The 12,859-nt window shown below is 28.4% G+C and overlaps 1 protein-coding gene across 1 annotated transcript in view; it reads left to right on the plus strand.

Annotated features, from left to right (window-relative positions):
- LOC142333136 (mediator of RNA polymerase II transcription subunit 12-like protein) overlaps nt 1–12,859 on the plus strand; it is a 138,272-nt gene that overhangs the window by 95,710 nt on the left and 29,703 nt on the right. The window contains exons 30-32 of the mRNA XM_075380069.1: nt 3,075–3,204; nt 6,585–6,737; nt 12,013–12,255. Coding sequence (XP_075236184.1) covers nt 3,075–3,204; nt 6,585–6,737; nt 12,013–12,255 — 526 coding nt within the window. The remainder of the gene's footprint in view (nt 1–3,074; nt 3,205–6,584; nt 6,738–12,012; nt 12,256–12,859) is intronic.

A 12,859-nucleotide genomic window follows, 5' to 3' on the forward strand; every position in this document is an offset into this window, starting at 1 on the left:
TGGGAGTATAAGAAGATTTTTTATGACTTCTGTGTTTTGCAATTCTTGATTTTTTTTCTTTCTATAACCAAAAGTCAGTTTTGTAATAGTCCCATAATTTACAGAATGCTCAGAATTGTTTACATAAAGTTAAAGTCTATAACTGATTGTGCATTTCAGTTATCGTTTACTATCAATAGTAGGAAAACAGTAAAATAAAATGTGAAAATAAAAATAAAAACTTAATGTTAAAAAAAGAAACTGCATAAGAATTTAAATTGTCTAAGCCATAGCAAAGCCGGTTGATTTCTAATTGTAATTAGGTCTGTTTTCCATTGAAATTGCTTATTTGATGCTTGTTTAATTTTTTTAGTGTAATCTTTTAACCATTTTAATCTTTTAGCCGTAGTTTATTAATGTTTTACTATATTATGAATTGATCATATTAAATAAAAACTGAAATTCATTAGATTTGATGTATCAGTATGTTTATATCTTGCTTACAAGCACTGAGCCATTTGCTTTTTATTTGGTCTGTCCACAGCATGATAACATTGTTATGTACTTTTTGTATTGTTTTATAAGTTGTTTATTTAAAGTTTAATAAATGAATTCTTAAATTATTCTTTAACTATTCCAAGTATGCGTATTATAAATTTTTATTTTTTGTCAACACGAAAGGTTTTTTTTAAGTGTCTTTTAATTATTTTATTTCAGTAACTATTGGAATAACTTGTATTTTGTGTGACTTGTTTATGATATTGTATTAATTTTTTTTCTGTCCTTTGATGCTATAAAAAAATTTTTTACACCTAGTGTTTTCTTCAGTTTCAGAATTTAATGATCCTAATAGTTTTTAAAGTTTTGTGTCGGTTAACTCCTCAGTAAAATTCTCTAAACAATTGATGTAACATTTGATAAAACAATCGATTAAACAATCTCTTTAACATTTGATTTTTTAATTTTGTTGTTACGGGATCAATTTTTTATCCAGATAAGTAATAAATTTTTGTTCACATATGTATACAGTTTATAAAATAATGTAGTAATTTTAATGAAATAAGTATGTATGTATATTTATTTATAAATTTTCTAAACATGATTTCCACTGATTATTTTAATACAAAATTATTAAAAAAACTTTTTAACCACCTTACCAGCAAAAAAGATGTATTTTTTCAAGATCTTAGTTTTTTCAAACCATCATCAGGAGGTTAAAAATATTATAGGTCAAAAATTAAAATGGGATTACAGTCACGACTATTTGAACGTCAACAGTATGCTGAAGATATATAATGAATTCTGGTGGAATAAAATATAATTAAAGGTAACCATGTTATAAATATGATAATGTAGTTGTTTATAATTATTATCTTTTTATATTTGTATTTAGGACATATTTAAATAATTTATCTTGTTTAAAAAATTTTTGTTCATTAATTTAATTTTTACGGTTACTATATACGTGAAATATTTCTGAGTTATGTGTATTAAAATAATTATAGAAAATATCTAAAATTTTTGTAAAAGTGTTTTGATCGTATAAATGACCATTATGTTCAGCAAAATTAGAATTTTTGAGTTTGTTATTTTTAATACTATTAATGTGTTCTTTTGCACGTATGGAAAATTTACAGTTGGTCATACCAATATATATCATGTCACAATCTTTAAAACTTAGACTGTATACACCTTGTTTATTAAAATTAGAATTGCTATTATTTAATGTTTTCTTGTAACCTATAATTTAATGTTTTATTTATTTTAATTTTTTGTAAAAGTTTTCAATTTTTTGACTGGTGTGTATTAATTTGTTATATATATTTTTTCTGATAATAATTTTATGTTGTTTAAAGCATTAATTTTATTATTTATTCTTTTATACAATTTATTTATTGTATTATTATTTTCTCTATTTTTATGGGCGATATTTTTAATTATTTCAATTTCTTTATTTAGAGAAACTATCATATTTTAAATAATGTGTTTGTGACCACAAAAGATGGCGCTGTAATGGAAGATTGTAAAATATGCATGTAATGGTCATACATACAATCAAAATACTTTTACAAAAATCTTTAGATATGTTCTATAATTATTTTAATACTCATAATTTTGAAAACTTTCACATACATTGTAATTATAAAAATGTAATTAATAAACAAAAATTTTTAAAGAAGATAGATTATTTAAATATGTCCTAAATACAAATATAAAAAGATAATTATCATATTTATAACATTGTTTCCCGTAATTATATTTTATTCCACCAGAATTCACTATATTATCTTCAGCAATACTGTTGACATTCAAACGGTCATGACTGTATTCTTATTTTAATTTTTGACTTAAAACATTTTTAATCTTCTGATGATGGTTTGAAAATGTTGAAAGATCTTGAGAAAGTTCATCTTTTTTGCTGATGTGGTTACAAATTATTTTTGATTATGTATTTATTTATTGATAAAATTGAAATCACATCAGATACTAAGATCATTACCACTTACATTGGCAAACATAATAAACTTTCCTTATCATAGTTGGGGTAATAAAACCTGGAATCTTAATAGTAAAAAATGAACACACTACTGCGTGTGGGGTTTGTAATTTATGATGAAATTTAAGCAAGGAAAAAATTTCATCATATTTCTGCTTTAGAACGCGTGCACCTGCACACACACACACACACCCCAAAGAATTCTGCTAAACTTCATAGGCATATTTCTCTTATTAAAATAATAAAAAAAGTTCATATAAACATGCATCCAAAAAAGCTTTGTTAGTGAGTTACAGCTGGTGAAAGTTTGTGCTCCTGTGCTGAAATGAAGCTCTATTGAAATGGGAAGGTAAATTAAGATTTGAAATTAGTGGTTTCTTAGGGTTTTTGACCTGAAACATTTTTAAAAATGGGTCCTAGAACTGTATTCCTACTATTTTCTTTTTTAAAACTTTAAATTTTTTATTTTGGAAATAATTGGAAGTGTTTTTAAAAATTGAATAAAATTCGTAAATCCTATAATCAGATTTACCTTGCTTTTAATACGATTAAAAAAAATTTTTTTATTAATTTGCTTTATGTTTTTATCCTTTTTCAGTGAGTTATTCACCATAGTAATTGACATGTTAGCTACATTAATACATTCAACACTAGTATCTGATTCGCAATCTGAAAAAGGTGAAGAAAATCGTAAATATTATCAAAATTTAATGAAGAAACTAAAAAAGGTAATGTTAATTCTTTAATTTTAATAATTACTTTCTTTGGTAAACAGTAGCAGACAAGTGTCAGTTTTACACCACGAACTAATAGGATTGGAATATTATAGTCACATGTCGCTGACCCTGCCCCTCTGCTACGTTAGAATTTCCCTCTCCCCTTACAGTATTACCGACCAATATTTTTTCGCAGTAAGTATTTAATTAAAGAATCGGTTTTTTAACCAATCTGTCATTTGATAATATCTCAGTCTGTGGTTGAATTTTACATAAGATGGTCAGAAGAAAAGAATTGTAAAGGATTAATGATCCACTACAACCAATTCCTTTATAATAAAATCATTACTGTTATGAAGAAAGCCGTGAAAAACTCAATTGCACCTTCCATGATAACCAAACAAGTAATGAACCCAATATTGTTAAATACACTTTTATAAACTAGGAACAACGGTTATGTTTCCACATCATCCTTGAGATAGTGACCTCGGTGCATTGAAGATTTTTTATTTATTAACAAGTGAAATCTCTCCCTGGAAGGCTTAACCATAAAATACTTGAAGTAAGCAATTTTTTTTCCCTTATGAATGTTTGTCACACCACTTGCTTTTCAATTTACAAAATATTTTGCCTCATTTTGAGCCATGTCATCTGCTCACAAAATCAATTTAACTATACCAGACAGTGGAGAGTATATTGCATCATACATTCGATAATTATTATTATACAGTATGCTGCAGTTTTAGGATATTTGATGAGTACTTGAATTCAATCTGCACATTTACCATACCCATCTTCAATGTGTCATTCTGCTTTGAGCAGTCAAATACAAATAAACTTGCAAATTTTGTAAAGTTTCTTATGCCGATTAAATATTCTCATATGAATAGAATACAGAATTTACATACAACCTCATATTTGTGACGTTGCAATCGTCAAAACTTGAACTGATCTTGTTAACTTGGTTCTTACTATCCATTTGGAATCCTACTATGACATAACGCAGTTTTTCTGCCTGAGAAGTAGATTTTTCTATCCGCACATTATTCTATGTTCTAGAAGCAGACAGGTATTCTATAGTATTGTAAAGATTTCACATTTAGAAAGCCATTGTTACAGGTGTTTTGTTTTCCACCATTGTTAAGAGCAATAACCATTGATCATCTGCGACTTGTATGTACGGACCTTCCGTGTGAGTTTAGAGAGTGTATTTTTATAATTGGTTTTACTAAATAAACAGAATTACTTTTGGAAGAAAACCTTTGAATTATCAGTTATTGTTTTGTTCAAAAGTATATCTTGTAATGTTTTGCGTATATCTATTAAAATCTTCAAGAGCACAGGAATCGTAAATTGTCCATCTATCGAGCTGTGTCTCATAGTTCTGATGCTGTCTGATAGTCTGTATATAATTTTTGTTGCTTTCTTTTAGAGTAAGCAGGTTTTTCATTGTGGTGATTGTTCGCGGATTTCATATGTGGTCCATCTCTATGCCTAGTATTCATACTGTTATTTCATTGAATAGAAAAGGAATGCAGTTACTCATTGCTTCTAAACCGACATTTACTACTTTATCTTTACTGATAATGTACTCATTACCACCTAGTAACTTTCTATTGGATGTTTGTAGATGTCTTATTGATGAATGGATATTTTTATTTCATTATTGTTGTTTAGCGGTGTGGTAGTCATAATATATTGGATTGAATCATCCAATATGATGTTATTTTTGTCCATGTGTAACTCATTTTAAAACTAAATCCCAATGACTTTAAAAAATGTCTGTTTTCTTCTTCTTTTAACCCCTTTCTTATACTGCTGACCTCCTCCTCTTTCTTCTTTATCAATAAAAGCTAATCCAATTTTCTAATTTTATTTTTGTTTTCTCAGATGATGTACAGTAATTAGTAATTATTCCTTTTATAATCGACTATACCTCTGTTCTGCTCCACAACTTCTATCATGATTTTGTGTATCAGTCTCGTTTTTGACAGGAAGATAAATTATGTTGTTTGGTGTTTGTATGAGTTTATAATCTCATTCATCATTAAGAAAAAATTTGTACAACATGTGCTCTTCTTCCCTATATGTATACGAACTTCTGTGTTACAAGTTACATATAAGGCGTTCACTGTGCTAATGGAAGTCGGTGGTTGAATGTGTGCCATTTATATGTTTCTAAAATGATTGAATTGAAGCCTAATATCGATTGGGATTATGTTTGGTAGAGTAAAATAGACTTTTCATACAATATAGCATACACTTTATGTGTATGGTTCTGAACTTGTTTTAGTTTCATTGTATGTTGGTTTCTGCTTTTTTTTTATTTTAGTCACTTCAGGAATAAAAACTCTCCATATCATTATCATTGCATGTTTGATTGTTCATTTCATCTTTCAGTGCCATATGTATTTCTTCGATTTTGTACATACCCTCCGGTAATTCATATTCTTGTTGACTTCATAATAAAACATATTGTTTTTGTCTTTCTCAATATTGTGTATGTTATAATTGGTAATGAAATCTGCCTTCGAGTTTGATGGGAAGAAAAGCGTTTGTACTGAAGGATGAAGTCTTTCCTGAAAGACAAAATATTTTTAGAAACTAAACACAAGCGTCTGCAGTTAAATGAACCTAATTTCTGTTTGCATTTGTAGTTGTACAAATATTTAAAGGTGTTTCATTAGAAGTTAAAATATCTGATAAGCTTCGATGGCAGTTGCAAGTTTCAAGTTTTGGTAAGGAACTGGGCCAACTGCCTATCTGTGGGTCCACCTGCCTTTTGTCAACCGATCCCATTTCCTGTCACCTGCAGGCAAGGTAATGCATCTGCATCCACCTTACCCACTCTCGTGTACATTTTTTCCTTCTTCCTAATGAGGTAGCTTGTATACTAATTTCCATTTATGCTCTTAACATTTGTTGTAATAAAAAAAAAAAAATTTTTCATGTTTTTTTTTAATACCTATAAAAAGTGCAGTTTGACTGCCCCACTCTATACTTGGTTTTTAATAGATTTTTGATTAAAAATATGTCCATTTGTATTATTATATTTGTAAAATGTAGTTACGCTGATATTGTAAAATTAAAAAATAATTTTTTTCTTTAATACAATATAAATAATTGATTGCAGTTTGATGAAATAACTTTTATCATTCGTTAATTGAAGGAAAATTTTGCTACAGTGTCTTATAGAAATCTGAATTTTCAAGGTCACATCTTTAAAATTTACAATGTTGTATGTCTTGCATTATGTAATACACAACCTAATCACCCTAATCTATATAGGCATTATGTCTGTACCATTTAGTGGTTGTAGTATTGTTATATACTGTTATTAAGTATTATGTTCAAGTCATACTTTTTTAACTGTGTATTATTGATATTTTTAGGAATTGGGTGATAGAAATTCACCATCGATACAGCATGTACGTCAGTTGTTACCGCTTCCAAAACAAGTGTGTGAAGTGATTGCCTGCGAACAAATGGGATTATTACATGATATGAAAGGAAATAAAATCGCATTTGATTCTACTGATAAACAGGTTTCTGAATTTTTAAAAAAATTTTAATTTTTTTTACATATATATTTTATATTTTTTTATTTTATTTTCGTATTTTTTAAAATTTTATTCATGTGACTCGATAGAATTCCTTATTCCTTTCTTTTATATGTTTTAGTTTTTTAATAATATCAGATATATATATATATCTATTAATCCGTTTGTTTGATCTAGTGGTGAACTCGTTATTGCGAATCAGCTAATTTTGAAGTCGAGAATTCTAAGTTTCAAATCCTAGTAAAGGCAGTTACTTTTATATGGATTTGAATATTAGATCGTGGATCCCAGTGTTCTTTGGTGGTTGGGTTTCAATTAAATACACATCTCAGGAAATAGTCGACCTGAGATAGTACAAGACTATACACTGTATTTACATTTATATATATCATCCTCTGAAGTAATACCTTATAGTGGTTCTGGAGGTTAAACAGAAAAAGAGAGATATATATTTATTAAATTCTATATCTTCCTTTATCTATTTAATTTTTATCATTTAAATTTGCAAGTGTCTGTTGCCTCATTACTTTGCTCTTCTCTGGTGGATGCTTGCTGCCATATTGATTTTTATCATTATAACTCTATTCATATTGTTCTTTTTCTCATTATTGGAATCAGTTTCCATCATTTTTTAATGGTTTCCAAAGACTTATCAGGTTTTTTTAAGTTGTTTTGCCAATTTAGATTCTTTTCTAATTTAAAAGTATTATTTGTAGTTTCTTTCACATGAAATTTTCTGCTAATATTAAACTCGCAATATAAACATTTGATTTCAAAAAAGTCTTCACTTGAAATCTTTTGTAGAATTATGAAATATGGGTGTATTTCTTCTTTGATTTGCCCTGCTGTTTTGTTTTTTACTTCCTCATACTAACATCATCATTGCCATATAGTTTATCCGTCTTAAAACAGGTCTTTCACAACAAGCCTATCTCCTTTGATCTCTACTTACAATTAAACAGATTTCCTCATGACTCCGATTCTCTTTTAGATCATTTATAATTTTTTATCTTTACCATCATTTTACATACTTGATAGAAGCTGCATTTTTGCAGCTTCTATCTTTGTTTTAATCTGTCTTTCCCCTCTCACGATGTGTCTCGGCCAGTTAACTCTGCTCTTAATCGGGCTTCTTATTGTTTATTCTAATAATTTTTTATTTTACACTATTCTGTTAACATACTGTGTTAACAGAAATTCCTATACTGTTTTACTTGTTTTTTTTTTTAATGTTAAACATTCATTGGCTTATTTATTGCCTTCAGTCCTCATTTCTTTTGTTAGCTTATATTTCATTTTGATCCCATTTTCTGTCATACTGGTTTATTTTGAATACATAACTTACAATTTTAAGATTGTTGCTCCTACTTCGACCTCTTCAAGTTGATATTGATCTTTTGGGAGATTATTCAACTACATTGGAGAGATATAATTTTTTCATCTATACCTTCCAGCTTTTAATTTTAACTGCTTCTTCTTGTATCTTATAAAATTGTTTTATTTATCCTTGCAATTACTTTAGTAGCTGCACTTTTCTTCTCCCTCATTACTAATGTTACTTTTTTATGCATTAGTTGTAGCTATTGTTTTCTTTCTAGATCTATTAGTATTTGTCTGCATGCATTTCCTTTTGATTTTTGTGTTGCTCTTCCTAATTTGAGATTAAATTTCCTTTAGGGACTCTTTACCTTCTTCTTCCTTTGTATTCTTATATTTTCTTCAAACAACACACTGTTCTTCAAATAACAGCACACTGTTGTTATTGCATCTTTCATAATCACTCAAATTCTTCCCATGAACATTTTATTATTTTGTTCATATTAAGAATATTGAATTATTGGTTTGTTATAATGATATTTTAAATTTTATATTTTTTTTTATATACAAGGTATGTTCAGAAAATAACCAAATATTTTTAATTACACGCCAATGGAGATATTTAGTGACATGTGGTTGGCTGCATTGTGTTCCGCATCACCTCCTCTGTAACAACTTGTTCTTGGATTGTTGATATCTTATTTAGTTTTCATGTTATTGTTATTTGAGTGCAATGTGTTTAAGTGTTCATAGTAATTTTTGAAATGTGTATTTTTGGGAGTGATAATAAAACTTAAAATTTTGCGTGAAACTGGGGAAAACTTTCACAGAAATGTTTCAACTTTTGAAACAAGCTTGTGGAGCTCTGGGTTGTACAAAATGTTACGAACGGGTTTCACAATTTAAAAGCGGTGGTAGTCAGTCAATTGAAGATGATCCTCGACCAGGAAGGCCTTTGATTTCAACTGATGACACCCACATTCAGAAAATCAATGATCTGGTGCATGCAAATTGCCAATTGACTATCAGAGAATTTGCAGAAGAGGTTAGAATCTCGATTGGAACATGGCATGACATTTTGACTAAAAAATTGAATGTGCATCGAGTTACAGCAAAGTTAGTTTCTCATTTGATGACCGAACAGCAGAAAGAACATAAAGTGGTTTGTCGACAACTTCTTGAACCAGCCGATGATGATGATTAAACATTCATGGTAAGGATTATAACAGGAGATGAAAGCTGGATTTATGGCTACGACATTGACACAAAAGTTCAGTCATCATAATAGATTGGCAAAGGATATCTATGCCCCAAAAGAGCACGTCATTGTTTCGATCCAATGTCAAAGTGATGCTCTTTGTTCTTTTGGTTTAATGGAATTGTGCATTTTGAAATCTTGCCTTATGTGAAAAAATCTGCAAAAAGTGACCGGAGTTGTGGCGAGACAACTCACAGTTCCTTCACCACGATAATGTGCCTGCACACTCAGCTTTTTCAATTCATCAGTTTTATTCCAAAAATCAGATGACTGTCTTCCCTCAGTCTCCCTACTCCCAGACCTGGCTCCTTGCAATTTTTTCTTATTTCTGAAATTAAAATCAGTGATGAAGAACGCTGTTTTGAGACTATTTACAACATTAACGGAAATTTGTCATGGAAATTATGGCCATTTCAGATGAAGCTATTCGGAACTGCTTCATGAAATGGAAACAACGCTGGGAAAAGTGTGTGAATAGGGGAGGGGAGTACTTTGAAGAGGACAAGGACTAATAATCTGTAAAATTAATAATAAAATAATAATTAATTAATAATAAAGATTAACAAAAATTAAAAGATTAAAAAAGTTTGATTATTTTCTGAACAGACCCCATACAATTGAATAGGAGATGATTTTGTATAAAATTGCAAGGTTAATGGAAGGTGGTTAATTCAGTTGTCAATTAACCACAAGGTGGTATTATCACACCATAAACATGCAGTGCCAAAAAGAACAGAGTTAAAAAAAAATCTGGGTTTGTGTGATCATTTATCTTAATTTTTTTTTATTCATATTAAATATTGGTTTCTATTTTTACCAATTTCTTTTTGATTTGATGCATCAGAGTGTAATAGATATTAATGACAAACATGTTTACTGTTTTTATGCTGAAGACATTCCATCAATTATATCAGAGTATTATTTTCTGTTCAGTAAGTTAGATACTGTATACAGTTTTAATTTGTTGTAAAGGGTTTTATTTTTGTATTTTCTGCTTTCTCCAAGAAGTCTCATGAAACAGTATAAATGAAAATTATTTCTTTTAATGATAAATATGAGTAAAATTAGACTGTAATTACAGGTTAATCTTTTATTATGTGGATGTGCAACCACAATGAGGTATGACTATTTTCATGTTACAGAAATACTGATTGTCGAGTTCATTCCATGTCAAATCAGCCAAAAAAAGCCAAAATGTAACCCACCATTTTGGATTTTGATCAGTATATTTGCTGTTATTAATATACTAAGAATATCTAAAAACTTTTCCCCCTGTAATTTTTACTTTTTTGATATGAAGTTTTCAATTTTCAGATTTTTATACTTTTGATTGCTTGAGTGCGTCCTTGGAAAATGCTTTTACATTACAAAATAATTTATTTCTCAAGTATTGTTGCGGATTTTTTGAAAATTTAGATTTATGTCCAGAAATGTACGCAGATTCAGAAAAAATGTATCGATATGCAATCAAAAAATTGCATATGAAACATTTTTTTTTTGCTTAGTTGAGATTTGAAATTTTTGTGGAAATTTAATGCTTTTAGAAAAAGTTACTTAACTCTAGAAGCTAGCCTGCTGCGAACGTCATTTTTTCAAATTTTTCATAAAACTATGGGATTTTTATTAAAATAAACACAACAGTGGCTTTCCAAGGTTTCATAAAGATATTAGGAAAATAATGTGTTTTTCAGTTGTTGTCTCTTTGTCTTTTCTTTACAGTTTACTGTCTCGTGAATTTTCCAAGATAAAAACATGAAAGTTCAAGTAAACATGTAAAATTAGGTGTTTTGGACATGGTAGAAGCTTGGCAAAAAAACATGGAGGAACAGAGGAGGGTAAAACTTTTTTCAATGTATCTTACACCGTATAAGTTGAAAACATAAGTTACAATTTAATATATGAAATTTTAGTTTCAAAACGTGGATGTGAAAATTAGGGGAAAAAAATTTTTTTTAGAAAAAGGGTAAAGAAATTTTGTTGTTTTTAGAAGATTTAATAATTATTAAAAAATAATTCATGTCCCTGATATTTTATTATGTTTTGCTTTGGGACTTTGGAAGGAAGATGTTTATAATTTAATTAAAATATATATATATATATATATATATATATATTAAAACATAGTGAGCCATGAAAAAATTAAAGAAGTGTTTTAGTTATAAAATTTTTCTATTACTGAAAAATACAACCATTTAGAAAAATTTATATAAGTAAAGTAGGTGTCCAACCAGGAATTTAGTTTTTTTGCAAAAAGATCTAGAGACCCAAATCCAGGCTTCCCAATGAAATAAAAAAGGAATGGCTTTCTAGGGTTTCTAATGAATAAGAAATGTCTAAAAAAATGTTCTAAGAAATGTTTATGAAGAGTTCTTCATAAAATAATATATGATATGCCTATTCACATCTTTACATCACATGATGTGTATTGTAATGATGCTTTTTCTAATTTTTACATTTCTTCATACATTTTTAAAATTTTAAGCATTTCATTATCTCAGAAATGGCAGTGCTGAATGGATATTTTAAATTAAAAGATTTATTCTTCAATAATAGATATGCATGATTCCACATTAAAATCTTGATAATTATTTCTTACAGTTTAATATTTATTTTTAGATATTGAATAGTTTATTTGTTAGTTTTATATATTTGGTATTGCTTATTTTAATTAATTTTATGTTTTAGGGGCTTCAAGTATCAGAAAAGCAAAGAGTTAGCCCTTGGGATGTATTAGAAGGACATAAAAATCCAGCCCCATTGTCATGGGCTTGGTTCGGTGCTGTACGAATGGAAAGAAAACCACTTTGGTATGAAGAAAACCATCGGTTATTAAAATATCATACACATTCACTTGTTAAATCACCATCATATTTCTTAGAACCGATACCATTACCACCTGAAGATTTGGATCCACCGCAAGAGAAACCTGTAAGTAATTTCCCTATCCAGCTTTTTTTTTATAATCTTCCATCAATTTGAAAGTTCTATCAGTTTTTTCCTGTATCAGACAGTCCAAAAATTGGAAATGTTCAAAAGCTATTCACAACATATTTTTAACTAAATATTAGAGCTAGTCATTTCAGTGTTAAATGTCATCATTAATAGACATTGGGGAATCAGTAAATACGAAAAACAATATGAATAAAAACAAATTGACTACAATATAATACTAAATAAATAATTAACTATGAGTATGTAAACAATAGAATGAAACCCTTCAAAAAAGGTAGTTCAATCTGTATTTATAAAATTAAAATAACCCGGATTAGACAGTTAATATTATTTTAGACAGTTTCAGTAGAAAGTTACATTAAAAACAATTTAAGTTCCAAACTTTGATTCTCCCTTGGGCAGTTGCAAACAATACAGGGTGAAGTGAATAAAAAATACTAAATACAGGAATAATTTTATTCTGTTAAGTAAATATAGCATTCATGTATTCCAGGCTCTATATGTACTTTTCCATATTTTTACTGTTTATTCCAGTAAATAAAATTCTCAATGGCATAATGACCATACGTCTAGTAAACTT

The sequence above is a fragment of the Lycorma delicatula genome, chromosome 12 (assembly GCF_047948215.1).
Source record: "Lycorma delicatula isolate Av1 chromosome 12, ASM4794821v1, whole genome shotgun sequence".
NCBI lineage: Eukaryota > Metazoa > Arthropoda > Insecta > Hemiptera > Fulgoridae > Lycorma > Lycorma delicatula.